At 36.5% G+C, this 22,403-nt stretch overlaps 1 protein-coding gene and 1 long non-coding RNA gene across 7 annotated transcripts in view; one reads left to right on the top strand and one right to left on the bottom strand.

Annotated features, from left to right (window-relative positions):
* SUCO (SUN domain containing ossification factor) overlaps positions 1-20,113 on the top strand; it is a 90,859-nt gene extending 70,746 nt beyond the window's left edge. For 5 of the 6 annotated variants that reach the window (XM_053209663.1, XM_027046428.2, XM_053209662.1 and 2 more), the window contains 4 exons: positions 1,484-1,638; positions 2,120-2,211; positions 16,848-16,903; positions 18,075-20,113. In XM_053209663.1, the coding sequence (XP_053065638.1) occupies positions 1,484-1,638; positions 2,120-2,211; positions 16,848-16,903; positions 18,075-18,518 (747 nt within the window). In that variant the 3' untranslated portion in view covers positions 18,519-20,113. Of the gene's footprint in view, positions 1-1,483; positions 1,639-2,119; positions 2,212-2,496; positions 2,588-16,847; positions 16,904-18,074 lie in introns of all 6 variants that reach the window. The other variant, XR_008293324.1, reaches the window with a different exon arrangement.
* Positions 2,631-22,403, bottom strand: part of LOC113595641 (uncharacterized) — a 75,008-nt gene continuing 55,235 nt past the window's right edge. The window contains exon 4 of the long non-coding RNA XR_003416195.2: positions 2,631-3,094. This is a non-coding gene — a long non-coding RNA (uncharacterized LOC113595641). The remainder of the gene's footprint in view (positions 3,095-22,403) is intronic.

The following is a 22,403-nucleotide window of genomic DNA, read 5'->3' as shown; positions in this document are numbered from 1 at the left end:
GAAGGCTTATTTATCTGAGGCGGTGGTGTTAGAACTTGAGTACTCAAGAAGACTTAGCAGCCACATGGGCCTAGGGTCCAAACAAACCTGTTACTAGCAGAACTAGGGCAAAGGACCCACGATTAGAAATAGTGTAACATGGGGCACCTGGGTGGCTCAGTCGGTTAAGCGTCCAACTTCAGCCCGGGTCACGATCTTGCGGTCCGTGAGTTCGAGCCCCGCATCGGGCTCTGGGCTGATGGCTCAGAGCCTGGAGCCTGCTTCCGATTCTGTCTCCCTCTCTCCCTGCCCCTCCCCCGTTCACGCTCTGTCTCTCTCTGTCTCAAAAATAAATAAACGTTAAAAAAAATTTTTTTTTTTAAAGAAATAGTGTAATGTGACTCCGTTGATCAAGTGTCTGACTCTTGATTTTGACTCAGGTCATGATCTCATGGTTCGTGGGTTCAAGCCCTGCTTTGGGCTCTGTATTGACAGTGCAAAGCCTGTGTGAGATCCTCTCTGCCTCTCTCTCTGTTCCTCCCCTAATCGGTCTCTCTCTCTCAAAAAAATAAACTAAAATTAAAAAAAGAAAGAAAGAAATAGTGTAATGTGTCTGAGGGTAGAAAGAAAGCTGGCATGGTTGGAGCGGAGTGAATGAGGGGAAGGAGGGTCAGGGATCCAGTCATGTAGGCCTTAGTAGGCAATGTAGAGTTTAAATTTTATTCTGATCATTGCAAGTCATTGGAAAGAATTAAGAAGTGATGTGGGTCGTCTCACTGACAACACTTTGAGAAGCTCCCCATTTGTTGTCCTGTGGAGAATTGCCTCTTGGGGAACAGCAAGAGCAGAAGTGAGGAGGAAACCAGTTAGCATGCAGTTTCAGTAACCTGAGTGAGGTGATGTTGGTTTGGACTGAGATGTTAGAAGTGGATAACAGTGTGAGGTTGTGTTCAGGAAATATTTAAGAGAATGACAAGCCTTACTGAAAGATTGGATGTCTGGGACGAGCAACTAAGGATGATCCCCACGTTTTTGGCTTAAATAACTGGGTGATTGCTGGTTGAGTATTGTAAGACGACAAAGACTGGGCAGGAGAAAGATTTTTTTTTTCCCTCCCTGAGGAAATAGTACAGATGGAAAGACACAGCAGATGTGGCAAAATGTTAACTTTGGTGAACATAGTGTGAAAGGCATGAATATGCTCATTGTGCTATTTTTTAAAGTTTTCCTTAGGTTTGAAAACGTTCAAAGAATTGGGGGGGAGAAAGAAGAAAAAGACATTGCCTCACAGTAGTACGTTTTCTAAGAACATGCCTTACATTTTATCATTTGGAAATACATTTTAAAAATGTTAAAAATGATTTGTCTTTTGATTTTTATATCTCACTATATTTTTTCCTAGTATAATTTTTATACTATAATAATAATATAACAAAATTTAATGCTAATATAATATTTAATAATATATAAACTATGTAATAATTATTAAATCCTTTTCCATCAGGTTTCAGATCGACAGAGCTATCTTGTCATATCTTTGGTTCTCTGTGTTGTCTTGGGACTGATGCTTTGTATGCAGCGCTGTCGAAACCCCTCTCAATTTGATGGAGATTATATTTCAAAACTTCCTAAAAGTAATCAATATCCAAGCCCTAAAAGGTAATATCAGCATCTTATTTCACATTTTTTACTGTGTTTTTTACATTTTTGAGAAATTTGACAGAATAAAGGAATACTGGGATAATTTTTCCCCCATATGATTGTCTTACAACTGCAGTGTTAAAACATCATTGGAACTAGAGAGATGGTCCTGTACCTGGAAGGTTCTGTAGCCCGGATTAAAGAGAAAACACTAATAGGAAGTGCATACCCTTGAAATGTTTTGGTTGTAAAGGATGCTCGAATGTGGAATTCAAAGGGAGAGGATAATAGATATTTTAATGTAGCACCTTTTAGAGAATGACCTTTAAAGTTTTTTTTTTTTTTTTTAACACATAATAAACAATAAGTGGAGTGTTACACTAGAGATCAGTATTCTGGGGCGTGTTTAATTCTCGATAGCTTCCATCAAGCCCCAACTGCAGAGTAAATTATATGTAGTTTACCCTGTTCTCAGTGTTGGTTTTTCTTCATGTTTTAGGTGTTTCTCTTCCTATGATGATATGAATTTGAAAAGGAGAACCTCATTCCCACTCATCAGATCCAAGTCTCTACAGTTAACTGGCAAAGAAGGTAGATTTTTGTGTAATATGTATACATACACATGAATGTGGCTTACTTCTGGCATAAGTATAATGTCAGTGTTTTGTTCGAAACCATCTGCAACAGAATAGTGGGTACAAGTAACCTTTGTGTTTGTGCTGTGTCAAAGCTGCCTTATCATTTTCACACTTTATATATATATATATATATATCTTTGTTCCTAAAAGCCTAGAGGGTGGGGAAGGGGGGCTTAGTTTAATTAGCCATTGGTAGCTTTATTTGCACCTGCTCCTGTTTAGAAGTATTTCTTTTTAGAAAGGGATGTTTGAGAAAGTTCAACAGATTTGGAAAACCTGAATGTGCTCCCATAGCATCCTGTGCTTATCTGCCTCCTCTTCTTGTACAGGTAGGACCCCTTTTGTCTCTAGTTCAGGACCATGAGGCACTTTCTGAAAAAAAATCTAGTCTACCTCTTATTTATAGGCCAGGGTCTATAATAGCGTTCCATTGTCTGACACTCAATACTTAAATTCAAATGAATGAATATGTACTGAGTGGCTGTTTTTCTGTATCCGTTCTTTTGTAATTTGTACTTATTATTATTTTTTGTAATTAGTACTTATTAAGAGACTTATATTTATAGCAGTATTAAAATAACCAAATTAATTGTATATTTCAGTTAGGAATGCTCTCTCAATTATTGGCTCCCCTTTCTTTAGGACTTAGTATGCAGCAGCATGTTTCAGCTGACTAACTCATTTGAGTGATCATTGCTGAGCATCACTGGTTTAACTGTTATCACAAAGCTTTACTGATTTAACCCATTACATATGTGCTTACTTACGATTAGCAAACCTCTTCTTTCTTCCTGCCTTTTTCTCTTTTTCTTCTGTTGGCTGATTTTTTACTATAACTGAAAAAAATTTTTTAATTTATTTTTAAGTTTATTTACTTATTCTGAGAGACAGAGAGAGAGAGAGAGTGTGAGTGTGTGCAAGCAGGGGAGGGACACAGGGAGAGGGAGAGAATCCTAAGCAGGCTCTGCGCTGACCATGTGCAGCCCAATGTTGGCCTTGAACTCACAAACCCATGAGATCATGACCTGAGCCGAGATCAAGAGTCGGAAGCTTAACTGACTGAACCACCCAGGCACCCCTATAACTGAAATTTTTGATTGAAGTGTTACATGTAAGAAAATGTAATTACATGTAAAGCTTGGTGAATTTTCTTTTTTTTTTTTAATTATTTTACTTTATTTTTTAAAAATTTACATCCAAGTTAGTTAGCATATAGCGCAATAATGATTTCAGGAATATAATCCAGTGATTCATCTCCTATATATAATACCCAGCGCTCATCCCAAATGCCTTCCTTAATGCCTCTTGCCCATTTAGCTCATCCCCCACCAAAAACCCCTTCAGCAACCCTCAGTTTATTCTCTGTATTTAAGAGTCTCTTATGTTTTTCCCCCTCCCAGTTCTTATATTATTTTTGCTTCCTTTCCCTTACGTTCATCTGTTTTGTATCTTAAATTCCGTTTGAGTGAAGTCATGTGATACTTGTCTTTCTCTGATTAATTTTGTTTAGCATAATACAGTCTAGTTCCATCCACGTAGTTCCAAATGGAAAGATTTCATTCTTTTTGATTGTCGAGTAATACTCCATTGTGTATATATACCACATCTTCTTTATCCATTCATCAGTCAATGGACATTTGGGCTCTTTCCATATGGCTATTGTCCATAGCACTGCTATAAACATTAGGGTGCATGTGCCCCTTTGAAACAGCACACCTGTATCCTTTGGATAAATACCTAGTAGTGTAATTGCTGGATTGTAGGGTAGTTCTATTTTTAATTTTTTGAGAAACCTCCACACTTTTCCAGAGTAGCTGCACCAGCTTGCATTCCCACCAGCGGTGCAAAAGCGTTCCTCTTTCTCCGCATCCTCACCAACATATGTTGTTGCCTGAATTGTTAATTTTAGCCATTCTGACAGGGGGGAGGTGGTATTTCATTGTGGTTTTGATTTGTATTTCCCTGATGATGAGTGCTGTTGAACATGTTTTCATGTGTCTGTTAGCCAAAGCTTGATGAATTTTCATAAACCAAATGAACACACCTGTATGACAATACCCAGATTAAGATGGAGAACTTAGGGTGCCGGATGAATTTTATTACTTTATGTACCTCATGGAAATATATTAATCGTAAAGTATTTGTTTTTCTGTGACTGGTTTTTTTCACTGAACATCATGTCCTCTAGGTTCATCCACGTACATGCGACCAAATTTCCTTCCTTTCTAAAACTCAGTAATATTCTGTTTTCAGATATACCACAATTTGTTTATTTCATCTGTTGATAGGCATTTAGATTGTTTCCAGCTCTTGGCTATTGTGAATATTGCTGATATGAACATGAGTGTGCAAATGTCTCTTTAAGACCTTGCTTTCAGTTCTTCTGTATGTATACTCAGACATTGGATTGCTATATCATCTGGTAGTTTTATTTTTTTTATTTTTTATTAAAAATATTTATTTTAATGCTTATTTTTAAGAGAGGAGAACAGAGAGCACAAGTAGGGGAGGGGCAGAGAGAGATGGAGACACAGAATCGGAAGCAGGCTCCAGGCTTGGAGCTGTCAGCACAGAGCCTGACGTGGGGCTCGAACTCACAACCGTGAGATCGTGACTTGAACTGAAGTCAGACACTTAATCGACTGAGCCATCCAGGTGCCCTGGTAGTTTTATTTTTTGAGGAAACTTTCCACTGTTTTCTATAGTGGCTGCCTATTATACAATCCCTCTAGCAGTATACGAGGGTTACAATTTTCTCCACATCCTCACCAACACTTGTTTTTGTTTGTTTGTTTGTTTTTGTTTTTTGGATAGTAGTCATCCTAATGGGTGTGGTGAATTCTCATTGTGGTTTTGATTTGCATTTCTCAGATAGAAATGTTGAGCGTCTTTTCATGTGCTTGGTGGACATTTGTAAATCATCTTTGGAGAAATATCCTTTGCCCAGTTAAAAAACTTTTTTATTTGATATTTTTCTTTTTTAACTTTATTTAAATCCAAGTTAGTTAACATATAGTGTAATCATTGTTTCAGAAATAGAATTTAGTGATTCATCACTTATGTGTAACACCCAGTGCTTATCCCAGCAAGTGCCCTCCTTAATGCCCATCGCCCATTTAGCCCATCCCACCTCCCCTCCAGCAAGCCTCAGTTTGTTCTCTGTATTTAAGAGTCTAGGGGCACCTGTGTGGCTCAGTCGGTTAAGCGGCCGATTTCGTCTCAGGTCATGATCTCACAGTTCATGGGTTCAATCCCTGTGTTGGGCTCTGGGCTGACAGCTCAGAGTCTGGAGCCTGCTTCAGATTCTGTGTCTCCCTCTCTCTGCCCCACCCCAGCTTGCTCTCTCTCTCTCTCAAAAATAAATAAACTTTAAGAAAAAAAAAGAGTCTCTTATGGTTTACCTCCCTCTCTGTTTTTATTTTTCCTTCTATTTGGATTTTTTGTTAATTTCTTTATATATTCTGGATATTAATCCCTTATGAGATACATGATTTGCAAATGTATTTTCCCATTCCTTGGATCATTTTTTCACTCTCGATTTTGCTTTGATGGGCAAATGTTTTTAAGTTTGACGAGGTCTCATTTGTCTATTTCTGCTTTTGTTGCCTATACTTTAGATGTCATATCCAAGAAATCATTGCCAAGTCTCGTGTCATGAAGTTTCCCCTATGTTTTCTTATAGGAAGTTTATAATTTTACACCTTAGATCTTTAATCCATTTTGAGTTAACTTTTATATATTGTGTAAGGTAAGGTCCAACTTCATTCTTTTGCATGTCAGTATCCAGTTTTCCCAGTACCATTTGTTGAAGAAACTGTTTTTTCCCCCATTGACTGGTCTTGTTACTTTTGTTGAAGATTATTTGACCATATGTGTAAGAGTTTATTTCTGCGTTCTTTATTCCATTGGTCTACTTATCTCTCTTAGTGCCACACCGTTTTGACTGTACCTTTGTAACACATTTTGAAATCAGGGGTGTGAGCCCTCAAACTCCATTCATCTTTTTCAAAATGGCTTTTTCTATCTGAGGTTCCTTGAGATTCAATATAAATTTTAGGATGTATTTTTCTATTTCAACAAAAAAAAATATTGTTGGGATTTTGGTGGGGATTAGGCTGAATCTGTAGATTATTTTGGTAGTATGGACATTGTTTAGTATGGACAGTATTAAGTGTTCCAGTCATGAACGTGAGATGTCTTCTCATTTGTTTGTATCTTCCTTAATTTCTTCCATCAATATTTTGTACTTTTCTTACACATTCTTAGGCTTATTCCTAAGTAGTTTATTCTTTTTGATACTTTTATCAATGGAATTGTTTTCTTAATTTCCTTTTTGGATTGTTCATCATTAAAGTATAGAAATACAGCTGATTTTTGTGTTGATTTTGTATCCTGCAACTTTGCTAAATCCATTTATTAATTCTAATGTTTTTTTTTTATTATTCTTTATTTTGAGGGAGGGAGGGAGAGAGAAAAAACACAAGTGGGGGAGAGGCAGAGAGAAGGAGATTCATATACATGATTGCATCCCATTTCAATATTGTATAGTATTTCAGTAACTGACCAGTTCACAGTGTATTTATCCATTCTGCTACTTACAGTTGGGGCTATTATAGGTAATGCTGCTGTAAACATTCCTTTGTATACTGGAACATAGTTGTATGAGTTTCTCTAGGAATATTACTTATATTTAACACTGCTGGGTTGTAGGTCATGTTTATCTGCAAATGAACAGATAATGGTAGACTTTTCCAAAGTGGTCATAACAGAGTATGCTTCTACTAGTGCCTTGAGAATTTCCATTATTCTACATTCTTGCCAACAAACACCGGATTCTCAGGTTGTAAAGTGTTCGTTAATCTTATCACAGTTATAATTTGCATTTGCCTGATTACTAATGAAGTTGAACAACTTTACTTATGCCTTTTAGTCATTTGACTTTCCTGGACAACTGTAAGTTTTTTGCCTGTTCTTCTGTTAGATTGTTTATCTCTTTTGTACTGGTTTATAATTTTTAAGATTGTAATCATACTCATTGGTTTGTTAAATATGTTGCAGATATTTTATTTCACTTTGAGATTTGTCTTGTAATTGGAGTCTTTTAAATAAGAGAAGCTCCTCTTGATTTCAATGTAATCAAATATATGGGTTTTTCCCCCCATTCCTCAAAAAATGGTGGTTAGTGCTTTTTATCTCCTGTTAAACAATTTTTTTCTCCAGGTTTATGGATGATACTGTTACAATTTTCTTTTAAATGTTTACTTCAGTTTTTATTTTTAGTTCTTTAATCTACTTAGAATTGATTTTTTTGTATGTGACCTTCGGTAGGAATTCCAACGTAAAATTTTATATAAATATATTCATTTATTTTGGGTTTCTTGGCCATTATTGACTGTTTATGTTTTCATATAAATTCAGAATTATCTATTAAATGTTTCATCACAAACAAAATTTAATTGAGATTACAGTAACTGAATATCAGTTTGGGAAGGATATAAGCATTATCTCTGTTTACTCTAAAAAGGTCAAACTTTTGGGAGCTTTATTCCTAGAGTATTTTTTGATGCTGGTAAATGGTATCGTGTGCGTGTGTGTGTGTGTGTGTGTGTGTGTGTGTGTGTGTGTATTGCTGGTATGTAGAAATACAATAGATTTTGGTATTAGTGAAATTAGCTGTGTGCTTATTCATTTTCCCTGGATCTGTCCATTTCTGATAGATAGGTATTAAAGCCTCTACCTATATCCTCTTGCAGTATTAACCTCTTTATCATTATGAAATGCTGCTCTTTATCCCTCATAATTACCTTTTTCTGAAATCTGCTCGGTCTGAAAGTAATATTCCTAACTCTGCTTTTTTTTTAATTTGTGTTAGCATGGTATATCTTTCTTTATCCCTATACTTTTAATCTATACCTTTATATTTAAAATGGGTTTCTTGTGAAAATAATCCCATTTACAATTGCACCAAAAATAATAAAATACATAAGAATAAACTGAACCAAGGAGCTAAAAGACCTGTACTCTGAAAACTATAAAACACTGATGAAAGAAATTGAAGATGGCACAAACAAATGGAAAGATATTCCATGCTCATGGATTGGAAGAACCAATATTGTAAAAATGTCCATACTACCCAAAGCAATCTATAGATTTAATGCAATCCCTATCAAAATACCAACAACAATTTTCACAGAACTGGAACAACTAATACTAACATTTGTATGGAGCCACAAGGATCCGAAATAGCTAAAGCAATCTTGAAAAGAGGAACAAAGCTGGAAGCATCACAATCCCAGATTTCAAGATATACCGCAAAGCCATAGTAATCAAAACAGTATAGTTATGGCACAAAAATAGACACATATGTCAATGGAACAGAGTAGAGAGCCCAGAAATAAATCCATGCCTATATGGTCAGTTAATATATGACAAAGGAGGCAAGAATATACCGTGGGGAAAAGACAGTCTTTTCAACAAATGGTACTAGGAAAACCAGACAACTACATGCAGAAGAATGGAGGTGGACTACTTTCTTACACCATCCACAAAAATAAACTGAAAATAGAGTAAAGTTCTAAAATGTGAGATCTGAAACCATAAAACTCCTAAAAAAAAATATTTTAAAAAGAACATAGGCAGTAATTTCTTTGACATTGGCCATAGAAACATTTTTCTAGATAGATAGTCTAGATAGGCAAGGGAAACAAAAGCAAAGTTAAAGTATTGGGACTACATCAAAATAAAAAGCTATCATACAGCAAAGAAAACCATGAACAAAGTGATAAGGCAACCTACTGAATGTGAGAAGATATTTCCAAGTGATCATTAATTTGCAAAATATATGAAGATTTTATACAACTCAACATCATGAAACCCAAATAATGCAATTAAAATTGGGCAGAGAACTTGAGTAGACATTTTCCCATAGAAGACCTACAGATAGCCAACAAACACATGAAAAGATGTTCAACATCACTAATCATCAGAGAAACGCAAATCAAAACCATAATGAGATAACTGCCTCATACCTGTCAGAATGGCTAAAATCAAAAGCACAAGAAACAACAAGTGTTGGCAAGGATATGGAGAAAAAGGAACCCTCATGCACTGTTGGTGGGAATGCAAACTGGTGTAACCACTGTGGAAACAGTATGAAGTTTCCTCAAAAAATTAAAAACAGAATTACCATATGATCCAGTAATTCCACTACTGGATATTTACTCAAAGAAAATGAAAACACTAATTTGAAAAGATATATGCATCCTTATGTTTATTGCAGCATTATTTACAATTGCCAAGATATGGAAAAAAACCTGTGTCTATCCATAGATGAATGAATAAAGATGTGGAGTATATATATGTATATGGAATGTTACTCAGCTGTAAGAAAGCATGAGATCTTGCCATTTGCAACAACCTGAATGGACCTGAAGAATATGATGCTAAGTGAAATAAATCAGACAGAGAAAGACAAATGCCTATGATTTTACTCATGTGGAATTTAAGAAACAGAGAAAGAAAAAAGAGACTCTTAAATATACAGAACAAACTGGTGGTTGTCAGATGGAAGATGGGTATGGGGGATGAGTATAATAGGTAAAGAGGATAAAGAGTATACCTGATGAACACGGAATAATGTATTCAATTGTTGAATCATTATACTGTACACCTGAAACTTATATAACACTGTATATAAATGTTTTACAAAATTAAACCAGGTTCTTGAAAACAACATATAGTTGCATCTTATGTTTTGATCAGCTCTTACAATCTTTGTCTTTAAATTGGTGTATTTAGACTGTTGATGTTTAAAGTGATTGTTGATATAGTTGGATTAATATTTACCATGTTTATTATTTGTTGTCCTTATTCTTTGTTCCAATTTTGTCTTTCTGAATTTTTAAAAAATGTTTATTTTTGAGAGATAGAGATAGCATGAGCAGGGGAGGAGCAAAGAGAGAGAGATACACAGAATCCGAAGCAGGCTCCAGGCTTTGAGCTGTCAGCACAGAGCCCAGTGTGGGGCTCGAACTCACAAACCGTGAGACCATGACCTGAGTCAAAGTCGGACGCTTAAACTGAGCCACCCAGGCGCCCCCCCACCAATTTTGTCTTTCGTACTTTCTCTGCCTTTTGTGCTTTTAATTCAGCATTGTACATAATCCCATATTTTCTCGGTTCTATTACTTTTCCTAGTGGTTGCCCTAGAGTTTGCAATATACATTTACAACTAATTCAAGTCTACTTTCAAATAACACTATACCACTTCATGGGTAGTACAACTATTTTATAATAACAAAATGTTTTTTTCTCTTTTTCTTTTTTTGTCAAAATATTTGTAATTTCTCCCATCCATCCCTTGCTGTCATTCACTTCACTTCCATGGAAGCATATATATACATAAGCATATTCAAATACATTTTTGCTATTACTGTTTTGAACAAACTGTTATCTGTTAGATCAATTAAGATTAAGAAAAAGGTTGATTTTTACCTTTAATTATTCCTTCTTTGAAGCTCTTCCTTTCTTTATGTAGATATCCGTTTCTGACCTATATTGTTCTCTAACTTTCTGAAGAACTAATTTTAACATTTTTTTGCAAGGCAGGTTTATTGCAACAAATTCCCTCAATTTTTTGCTTGTCTGAGAAAGCATTCCTCCCTCACTTGTGAAGGATAATTTCATAGGATATAGAATTCTAGATTGGTTTGTTTTTTCTCTCAATACTTTAAGCATTTCATTCACTCTCTTGCATGATTTCTGAGGAAAAGTCAGATGTAACTTGTCTTTGCTCTTCTAGTGAGGTGTGTTTTTCTTCTGACTTTTCAGGAGTTTTTCTGTATCTTTGATTTTTTTGAAGTTTGTATGTGATATGTCTAGGTGTAGTGTTTTGGCATTTTTTCTGCCTTGTGTTGTCTGAGCTTCCTAGATCTGGGTTTTGGTGTCTGGCATTATTTGGGGGAAATTCTCATTCTTTATTACTTCAGATCTTTCTTTTCCTTTCTCTTATTCTTGTCCTTCTGGTATGCTCATTACACACATGTTACACATTTTGTAGTTGTCCTGCACTTTTTGGATATTCAATTCTAGGGTTTTTTTTCTTTTTTTTCTTTGCTTTTTGTATTTGTGTGTGTGATTTCTTTTTCCAGGATTTTATTTAAATTCAAGTTAGTTAATATACAGTGTAGTGTTGGTTTCAGGAGTAGAATTCAGTGATTCATCACTTACATGTGACATCCAGTGCTCATCCCAGCAAGTGGCCTCCTTAATGCCCATCATCCATTTAGCCCATCCCCCTACCCAACACCCCTCCAGTAACCCTTAGTTTGTTCTGTGTATTTAAGAGTCTCTTATGGTTTGCCTCCCTCTCTGTTTTTATCTTATTTTTCCTTCTCTTCCCCTGTGTTCATCTGTTGTGTATCTTAAATTCCACATAGGAGCAAAGTCATATGGCATTTGCCTTTCTCTGACTAATTTTGCTTAGCATAATACACTCTAGTTCCATCCATATTGTTGCAAATGGCAAGATTTCATTCTTTTTTGATCGCCAAGTATTATTCCATTGTATGTATACACCACATGTTCTTTATCCATTCATCGGTTGATGGACATTTGGGCTCTTAACACACTTTGGTTATTGTCAGTAGTGCTGCTATAAACGTTTGGGTGCATGTGTTCCTTTGAAATAGCACACTTGTATCCTTTGGATAAGTACCTAGTAGTGCAATTGCTGGGTCGTAGGGTGGTTTTATTTTTAATTTTTTGAGGACCCTCCATACTGTTTTCCAGAGCCGCACCAGTTTGCATTCCCACCAGCAGTGCAAAAGAAATCCTCTTTCTCCGCATCCTCACCAACATCTGTTGTTGCCTGAGTTATTAATTTTGTTTATTTATTTTTAAAATGCCGTGTAATTATTTGTTGAAAGGTGGGGTATAACATAGTGGTGAGGTGTGGTGGTAAAGGAAGCATTCTGTAGTCCTATGATTAGGCCTCAGGCTTTTGGTGAGCTTTTGTTCCTGACTGTAAACTTCACCAGTGCTTCTCAGCCTTCCCCTTTCCCTTAGGCAGGTTAGGCTCCAATAAAACACCAGTAGGTGCGACTCTACTGAAATAGATCTCCTAAAGTCAGACCTTGTTAAGAAAAACAGATGGGGTGCCTGGATGGCTCAGTCGGTTAAGTGTCCAACTTTGGGTCAGGTCATGATCTCGCAGTTCATGAGTTCCGGCCCTATGTTGGGCTGTGTGCTGACAGCTCGGAGCCTGGAGCCTACTTCAGGTTCTGTGTCTCCTTCTCTGCCCCCCTCGTGTTCTGTTTGGCTCGCTTTCAAAAATAAATAAACATTAAAAAATTTAAAACCTCACAAAACTGTGGGGGCTCCCCTCTTGGAGTCCCCCTTGGACTTTCTTTTTTTTTTAAATTTTTTTTTAATCTTTATTTTTGAGAGAGAGAGAGAGAGTACAAGCAGGGGAGGAACAGAGAGAGAGGGAGACACAGAATATGAAGCAGGCGCCAGGCTCCAAGCTGACATCAGAGAGCCTGATGTGGGCTTGAACTCACAGACTGAGAGATCATGACCTGAGCCAAAGTCAGAAGCTTGGCCAATTGAGTCACCCAGGTGCCATCCCCCCTGGGACTTCTTAACTTACAGATATATCCACACTGAACATCCAGCAATTTATCAATTGTAGTTCAGGTTTTCCTACCCGGGCACTGTTCCCACAGAGGTTTCTGCCCAGGCAATTTGTGATTGTATCTGCCTATCTCCAGGTTTTGTGACAGCAGTTTTCCTTGTGACCTCACTTCTCTGAAGTATCTAAGAAGAGTTATTTTTCAGTTTGTTCAGTCTTATACTTGTTGTTATGACAGAGTGGCAACTTCTGTGAATACAGGCACACCTTTTGAGACTAAAGAGAATTTTGTTTCTTCCTTTCCAATCCGTGTAGTTTTTATTTGCTTTGTTTCCCTAACTGCAGTGGCAGTTTTTTAAATGTTGAATAGAAGTGGTTGGTAGGCACCTTTGTCTTGTTCCCATTCTTAAAGGGAAAACTCTTAGTGTTAAGGATTATGTGTGTCATAGGTGTTTTGTAGATACCTATTATCTAAGGAAGTTCCTCTCTCCTGTTTTTTTTTTTTTTAAGGTTTATTTTTGAGAGAGAGAGAGCGTGAGCACAAGTTGGGGAGGGGCAGAGAGAGAGGCAGAGAGAGAATCCCAAGCAGGCTCTGCTGTCAGCGTAGAGTCTGATGTGGGGCTCAATCCCACGAAACTCTGAGACCGTGACCTGAGCTGATATCAAGCGGCAGAGGCTTAATGAACTGAGGCACCCAGGCACCTCCCTCTCTCTTCTTAGTTTGCTGATAGTTCCTCTCCCCCATGAATCTCTGTTTAATTTTACCAGATACTTTTTCAGCTTCTTTTAAGATGATCGTTTCTAATCTCTTATTAAAATTATACTAATTGATTTTCTGGAGTCATACTCTTATTACATTCTTAATAAATACAAGTTGGCATGATATGTTATTTACATGTGTGTTTTTTGTGTCTATATTGTTAATTTCATGTAATTCTGTTTGATACTACTTAGGAATTTTGCTGTCTATTGTTCATGAATAAGATTAGTATATAATTTTTTATTTCTCAGATTGTTGGGTTTTGTTGTGTATAAAGCTTATATTATAAAACCAGATGGCCAGTGCTCTCTTATTTTCTCAGGAAGAGTTTAAAATTATAATTATTTCTTTTTTGAATTATTAGTCACATAGGTCCAGTCCAGAATCTTCTTTGTAAAAGGCTTTTAATTCAGGTTATAGGAACCTGATTTTTTTTGTCAATTTAAATTAAAAATTTCCATGAACTTTTCCATTTCGTCTAAATGTTAAAATTTATTAGCATAAAGTTATTCATGTGTCTTTTATCTAGTGACTGTTTTTATTATTCCTCCCTTTCCTTGAAACTTTTTGTTAGAGAAGAAGGACATTCTTTTTTGCTATCAGTAGAATAGAAGTTGTGCATTATTTTTAACATGTTCTGGTACCTTAGAATTTACAAGTACTCATCGAAGTCTGCAGTTAACCCGTTCTTTCACCTTTCTTGAATAATACAAAGATCTTTTATCCCCAGCTTGATATATATGTTACTGTTTTGTGTATTTAAATTCTATTTGTTTTGCTTGGTACACAATTATTATTTTTTACACTAGCATTCATTTACATTTATCCACAGATACACTGATTTCTTAATTCTTCAATTCTTTGAATCTCTCATTTAGTATCTTTTATCAGTAGTGGGAAAATTGTTGTTATTGTTGTTTTTTGAGAGAGAGTATGCTCCTGTGCTTGTGTGCGAGTTGGGGGCGGGGGGCAGTGGGGAGAGAATCTTAAGCAGGCTCCATGCCCAGCACGGAGCCCAACAAAGGGCTCAATCTCACTACTGTGAGGTCATGACCTGAGCTGAAATTGAGTTAGACGCTTAACCAGCTGAGCCACCCAGACACCCCAATACTGGAAAATTCTTAACCACTTCCCCCCAAAATATTACCTCTACCTCATTCTCTTTTAGAGTCTCCATTTAATTAAATCCTTCTCAGTTTATCCCCCTTGTCTCCTAAACTCTGTTCTTTTTGCCATTCTGTGCTATATTTGGATGATTTCTTCTGATCTCTTTTCCAGGCCACACATTCTTCAGCTATCTGTAGTCTGCTGTTAAATTCTTCCATTAAGGTTTTAATTTCAGTTATTACATTTTCCATTTCTAGGAATTCTTTTAGTATTTTTTTAAACATCTAGGTCCCTTTTGTGTTTCCTGCAGATATTTTCAAGCTTGTTTTTTATTTAAACATAGTAAGTATAACTGCCTTTGTGGTCTGTGTTTGATAATTCTAATATCTTAAATCTTTGTGAGTCTGTTCATTAATTGTCTCTGCAGCCTCTTGCTCAGGTGCTTAGTGTCTTTCTGTGCTTTGTGTTGGTCCTTCTCTTTGAAAAATTATTTGTAGGGATAATTTGAGAGCTAAAAGGTAGGTCTTTATTCCAGAGAGAATTTGTGTTTGCTTTACATTCACAATACTTTATATTTATGCCATGAGGTTACTTGGACCACCAGGTGGTCCCTGCATCGCTTGGGTTAATTCTTTCTCTGAGGGTATATAGTTCTTTAGAGTCCCAGCTTACTGTGAGGAGAGTCAGGGTATCTTACTAGACTGTTACTTTGGGTGGGCCCTAAGGTTTGATTTCTGATTCATTACCTTGATACCATTAGACCTGAAGTTTACATACTCTTGCATTGGCAAATGACGTCAGGACAGAAGTGACTTTTGTGTTCCACTTGACTATCGGGATTCCTATTTTTCATTCACATTTGGAATGGAGATTACCTACTTGATCTTGGCCGCTCTTCAGAGCTTTTAGTGATTTTTGTTTTTTAAAATCCATATTTTAGCTGCATTGAGCAGAGAAGGTGATCTGAGTAACAGTTAACAACCATTTCTAGAAGTAGGTGTCATTTTTTTAAAAAAATTGACTTGAGTAAGATTAGTAATCTGATAGAAATGACTAAAGAGGAATGTCTTTATACTTTTGGTATATTTTTATGAATTTGATATAGTTTATATATTTTGATACTTTTATGTATTTGATGACTTTGTCAACAGATTTCTAAGACATAATGTAAAAAAACTGTAATTGGTTGAATCATGTCATTAGTTAATTTGCAGTATATGAAGTTTTATAGTGAATTTTGCAACTTATAAACTTCTGGCTCTGTCAGACCATACATTGTTTACTTTTAATGGGTTGAATGAGTCTGAAATCTCATTTATCTTGTCAGTCAAATGTCTTGTCAAGATGTGTATCTTGTCAGTGTCAGAATGGTATACAGCTGTCTTGAATGTGCTTAATGAAATCTTAGAAACCTAAAATGAATATTTCTAATTTACTCACCTTGCCAGAAGTATTTATTCATTATTGTTTATGATTATATTCATTATAATTATAATTATGTATTCATTATTGCTTATAATTTATATTGCATGCTTAAGCTATTTTTAGATTTTGGAGTTCATAGTTTCAGTCACAGTAAAATACAATTAGAAAAAGCGTCTTAAATCTGTTTTTTGTGTGTATGCTCTTTTAACTGGCTTTCATACCTGGTCACAACTGCTTGTTGTACATGATTAACCCACATTTGTGACACAGTGTAGTTTAGTCTTTTAGGGAAATACTCAAATGATCTGTAGGTTTGTTATTAGCTTACCTGGTGATGTTATACTTCTCATCAGGTAAGAGGTTAGGGCTGGGCCCAAGGAAGGATCCTTACTGTGTTGGCTGATAGCTAGCTGTCTGTCAGTTAGAAACTTAGGGAAGTTATTTGAAGGTGACCAGTCAAGCCCAAAATAAGAATGGTACCATCTCCCACCTTGTTACTTTTCACTAATTTAAAATGCATAAATATATGCTTAATCTGGTATAATTATAAATTCATTGGATCTGTTAGGAAAATAATCACTAAAGGATAATATGTAATATTTTATAGTGTTTATCATGCATAATCTACTTTACGTTTTAAATCTTTTTTTAAAATTTTTTCTTATAGTAGACCCAAATGATTTGTACATCGTAGAACCCCTCAAGTTCTCTCCAGAAAAAAAGGTAATATTTTGATCCTTTTTAAGTATATTGTATTACTTGGTACTAGACGAGGAAATAGCTTGAAAGGTTTGATATAACTGGTCCTTAAATTCTACTGTTTATTTTCAGTTATAGTAATAACACAAATAAATGTTACAAAGGTCAGCAAACTATGACTCACAAGCTGTATCTGGCCTGTGGCCTGTTTTGTATGGGCCTGGAGCCATCTTTAAAGGGTTGTAAAATAAAAAAAGAATATGCAAGAGAGACAGTATGTGAAATACAAAGCCTAAAATACTTACTGCCTGGCCCTTTACAGAAAAGGTTTGCTTTTCTGTGAAGCAAGTTTATGTGAGAAAGCAAGTTATGTGAGAAAACTGAAACTCAGAGATTTTGTCTTCTTGGAATGATCCATTAAATGAGTAGCAAAACTCAAAATAATACTATGATTTTTTCCATTTTGTCCCTCAAAGTAAGTTGTACTCTTTTTGATTAGAGGTGATGGTCTCTAGGTGAAAGAACTTGGACTTGAGAGACAGATAAACCCAGGATTCAATCCCAACCTGGCCACTTGCTGTGTTGTAACTTGAGCAGAGAACCAAACCTGTGGACCTTGGTTTTCTCATTTAGTAACCAGGGATAAAGTACCCCCTTCTCAGGGTTGGTAAGGAAGATACACCTGAAAGCAACTTGTGTGGTACCTGGTGCTTAGTAGGTACACAGCTGTTAGTTATCACCCCCTAAGTCTATTGTCAGAGGTGGCAGCTAAGAGGGTTTTTTTTTTTAATGTTGTGTTTTAGTTTTTGAGAGAGCCTGCGCAAGTGTGTGCTAGTGGGGGAGGGGCAGAGAAAGAGGGGGACAGAAAATCTGAAGCATGACAGGGTGACAGCAGCGAGCCCAGTGCAGAGCTTGAGCTCACAAACCGTGAGCTCATGACCTGAACAGAAGTCGGACGCTCAACTGACTAAGCCACTCCGGCACCCCAAAAGAGTTTTGACTGAGTGTATTTACAAAATGAGAAGGTAATGGTGGTATCTATGCAGAACATAACAGGACGTCACGCTGTTCATGATGCTGTTTCACTTTTCACTGGGAGCTGGCACTTTCCTCCATTAGTTCAGCTCTCCAGGTGTTTTGAGAGGTTAACTATTGGAAGTCTAATAACTACCCTTTTTAAAAATTTGTGTTCTAGAAAAAACGCTGCAAGTACAAAACTGAAAAAATTGAAACCATAAAGCCGGCAGACCCACTGCACCCGGTAGCCAATGGAGACCTAAGAGGAAGGAAGCCCTTTATGAACCAGAGAGACTTTTCTAATATGGGCGAAGTTTATCACTCTTCTTATAAGGGCCCCCCATCTGAAGGAAGCTCAGAAACATCATCACAGTCTGAAGAGTCTTATTTTTGTGGTATTTCAGCTTGCACAAGTCTGTGCAATGGACAGTCCCAAAAGACAAAAACTGAGAAGAGGGCTTTAAAACGAAGGCGATCTAAAGTCCAAGACCAAGGAAAACTGATAAAAACTCTAATACAGACTAAGTCAGGATCATTGCCGAGCCTGCATGACATAATCAAAGGAAACAAAGAGATCACCGTGGGAACATTTGGTGTCACAGCAGTCTCGGGACATATCTAAAATGAAGAGAACTTTTCATACTGGAGACTTTTTTTTGTTGTTCTTTGAAGAACAGTCTGTGGTATTTGAAGGGTTTGGGGGAGGGAGAAAATATTAATGGGAAAAGTATTCAGAAATTATGGTTTCTGCCTTTTTAAAACAGTAGGTGGGATTGTGTCAATCTTGGTTAATGAGCTGCAGTTTTACAAGGCTGATCACTTCCTACAGGGACAATGGTAGACATTTTATAAAGATGTTTTTTCACAGATTAATTACTGGGACAAACATAATTTGGAAGCCCAGTTCCTTTGGGTGGGATAGGAATGAAAGCCTAAACCTCTTCCTTTAGCTTTGTTCCTATTTCTTGCACCTTCCCATATTTATGTGCCTTTCGTCTATTTATAACGCCACTGGAAGAGGAGGGAGAACTTTTTCTGTCGTTTGATTTCTTTTATAACTTTGTTAGTTTTTTGAAGCTGCAAACACTACAAGGCTTTAAGGTGATCTGTGCCTGAAGTTCAGTAATGTGGGTCAGACAGTGTAAAGTCCTACAGATTTGCCGACTAGACTTCTGTTTAGCAAACTCACTGGAAACAAAAAAATTGCTGGAATTTTTAAGTCTTACTCTTTTCGGTAAATGGCGATACTGGTATTTTCATTTAACTTATTCACACTAGTTTTTCTCTAGTTACTAAATGAGAAAAAAGCCTACAAGATCTTTTCTTGCAAGTGACTGGTATTTGCAAATAAATTTTTTATAAATTCACCTTTTAGACACATTTAACCATTTGTAAAGGATTTCTTTAGCTACATTACATTTTAAACATTCACAATGAGCACTAATCCTCCAGACTTTCTGGTCAGTGTTTCCTGTTACTGCAGATGGAACATTTGAAGGTTTGTCAAATGAGCCCAGGTCTCATGTGATATAATCACTGCCTATGTCCATATACCCGGAACCAGTTAGTGAGTTTGTCAAACCTTGTCTAATTGGTCAAGTCTAAAGGGATTATTATTCCTTGATGTTTGCTTTGTATTGGCTACAGATGTGCAGAGGTATACATGTGCGATGTCAATGTGTCTGTCTTCATTTTGTCTTTTTTTTTCTTTAAAAATAATTGGCAGCGACTGTATTTGAAGAAAATGATTTCTTAGTGTGTGTTTGTACAGTAATGAGTGAAAGTGGAAAGTTTCTTTTTGAAAGGGAGCGAATTGACCATTTTGTGTTATAAGATTTAAGTTATAACTTATTGAGCACTTTTAGTAATAACTGTTTTTAAATCTATCTAATACCTTTCTGGGGGTATTGTTTGTAATGTGACCTATTTAAAGCCTTTTTTGTTTGTTTAAGTTGCTGCTTTTAGGTTAACAGTATGTTTTAGATGATTTAAATTTTTTTCCAGTCTGTACAATTAGCCATTCAGAGCAAGAGGGCCTGATTGTATAGAAACTCACTGAAAAGAGGTCCAGAGGGGAGCGGAGCGAGGGCGGGAAGTTCCACATCCGTGTCAGCACCTAGTGTTGTGGAAAGATGACTTTCAATATGTAACTACAGAGCTGTAGTGCCATTAGAAACTGTGAATTTCCAAATAAATCCGAACACTTGTCTTTATTAATTACTGGCTCTTCTGTTCTTTGAAGGAGAACTTACAAATGTATTCACCCTGAACACAGATTTAAGTTTTGCCGCTTTGAAAACTAAATACAGCAACATCCCATTACATAATTGATCACATTTAAGGCAACTCTAAACTGACTGAACTTACACATAAACATTTTGTTCCCTGTACAATCAAAATTTCACCATTTGAAACACAAAAAGGACAGTTTTGATCTTTATTCAGGGGAATACATGTCTGTGTTTTCCTCTTATCAGGTGCCATCTTGAGGACGATTAATTTTTCATTGTTTCCACATTTTACAATTTGGGGTTTATTTTTCCTCTCTGAGGTTAGGCCCACATGAGGAGAAAAAAAAGTTCTTGCCATTTGTAGATTTGCACCTGGTAAGAAGCCGTGTATACATAATAAGCTCTCAGAGGTCCTTGAGAGTCAACCTCATTCTATTTTATTTCTTGTAACATTAGGCATTAAAACAGCATACAATGAAAGGAAACTGGGGGATTTTGAGAGCAAAGATGCCAAGTAAAGCGGTTCCTTTAACTGGATTTTTAAAAACACTGTGTTACACGTACATACAATTTGAGGGATTAGTTTTTTGTAAGTCTTGTATGGGAAAACAGCGGTTCTCTACTCTCTGCCACTACACCCCCCCCCCCCCCGCCCCACCACTGCCTTTCCCCACCAAGGATTGTTTGCTTTGCAACAGCATCTTTTTCAGCTCTTGTCTTATTTTACCACTTACTGGTTTTCCAGCTTAAGAGGTGTTCTCAGTTTGAATATATAAGCTTACATACATGAATATGAAGTAGATCTATTTGTTAACCTACTTGGACAAACCTACGTAAGATTGCAGTATATGAAGTAACATGTCAATTTAGAAATACTGCTTTTCTAAAATCTGTATTTTCATAGGGGGTGCCTGAGTGGCTCAATCAGTCAAGTGTCCAATTCTGGATCTCAGGGTCTTGAGTTCAAGCCTTCCATTGGGCTCCACGCCGGGTATGGAGCCTACTTAAAAAGGAATGAATGAATGAATCTGCATTTCATAGAACAAATTTATTAAAAAACCTCATGCTTTTCCCCAGCTTTTTAATTTGAAAATTTTAAAATCCACAGAAAAGTTGAATATCCATTCACCTTTACCCAGATCCAGCAGTTAACATTTTTAGTTTGTTTTTTCTGTGCGTGTGTCTGTGTGTGTGTGTCTATTTGCATACACAGCCATGCACAAAACATTATTTTGGGTGAACCATTTGAAAGTCGGGACACTATGAGCCTTCACCCCTAAATGCTTAAGCGTGTGTTTCCTAAGAATAAGGACATTAGGCCATGTAGCCACAATACTAGTATCATGCCTAAGAAAGTTAATAATTCCAGAATCTAATACACAGTCTGTAGTCAGATTTTTCCAGTTGTCTTCTGTGGACACTTTTGTTTTTTTGGTCCAAGGTCCAGTCAAGTTCATTTGGTTGTACTGTCTGTTTAGGTTTTTGTTTTTGTTTTTTTAAAGTTTATTTTATTTTTGAGAGACAAAGAGCACAAGCAGGGGAAGGGCAGAGACAGAGGGTGTGAGAGAGAGAATCCCAAGCAGGCTGTGCACTGCCAGGGCAGAGCCCAACACGGGGCTCAAACCCACAAACCGTGAGATCATGACCTGAGCCTTAAAGTCAAGAGTTGGACACTTAACTGACTGAGCCACCCAAGTGCCCCTATTTAGGTTCTTTTAAGTCAATACAGATGGCTTTATGACTTTGCATGTCTTCCTTGTGCTTATTTTCTCTGAATCATTCCAGTTTTAGTGTATGGGCTACCAAAGTGGGCACTAAGAGCTTTTCAAGTGATGTGTTCATACTGTTACTAAATTTTATCCCAACCCACAAGTATCCGTTTGTATAACATTAAGACATTAAAAAATATCTTACGGGAACATGTATTCATGACCGCTGCATCATACCCCACTTAATAGGTTACTTTCAAAATTAATCTTTAGAATATTTGTTTCCAACAGAGTTCATCACTTGCAACTGTAAAGTCATACACCCTAGACTACCAACTGAGGGTTACATTTTTTAATAAAGCATGTATTAAAACCCACCAAATGCCAATTGTTAACATAAAGTAGATAAATCTGAGCAAACATAAGCATTTGTGATTTTTATTATTCTCCCCTTTTTAAAATGTTTTTTATAATTTTATTTTTTTAATTTACATCCACATTAGCATATGATTTCAATAGTAGATTCCTTAATGCCCCTTACCCATTTAGCCCATCCCCCCTCCCACA

This window comes from Acinonyx jubatus, chromosome E4 (assembly GCF_027475565.1).
Source record: "Acinonyx jubatus isolate Ajub_Pintada_27869175 chromosome E4, VMU_Ajub_asm_v1.0, whole genome shotgun sequence".
NCBI classification, from domain to species: Eukaryota; Metazoa; Chordata; class Mammalia; order Carnivora; family Felidae; genus Acinonyx; species Acinonyx jubatus.
The sequence above is the reverse complement of the archived record's forward strand: the minus strand, read 5'-3'. Positions and strand labels throughout refer to the sequence as shown.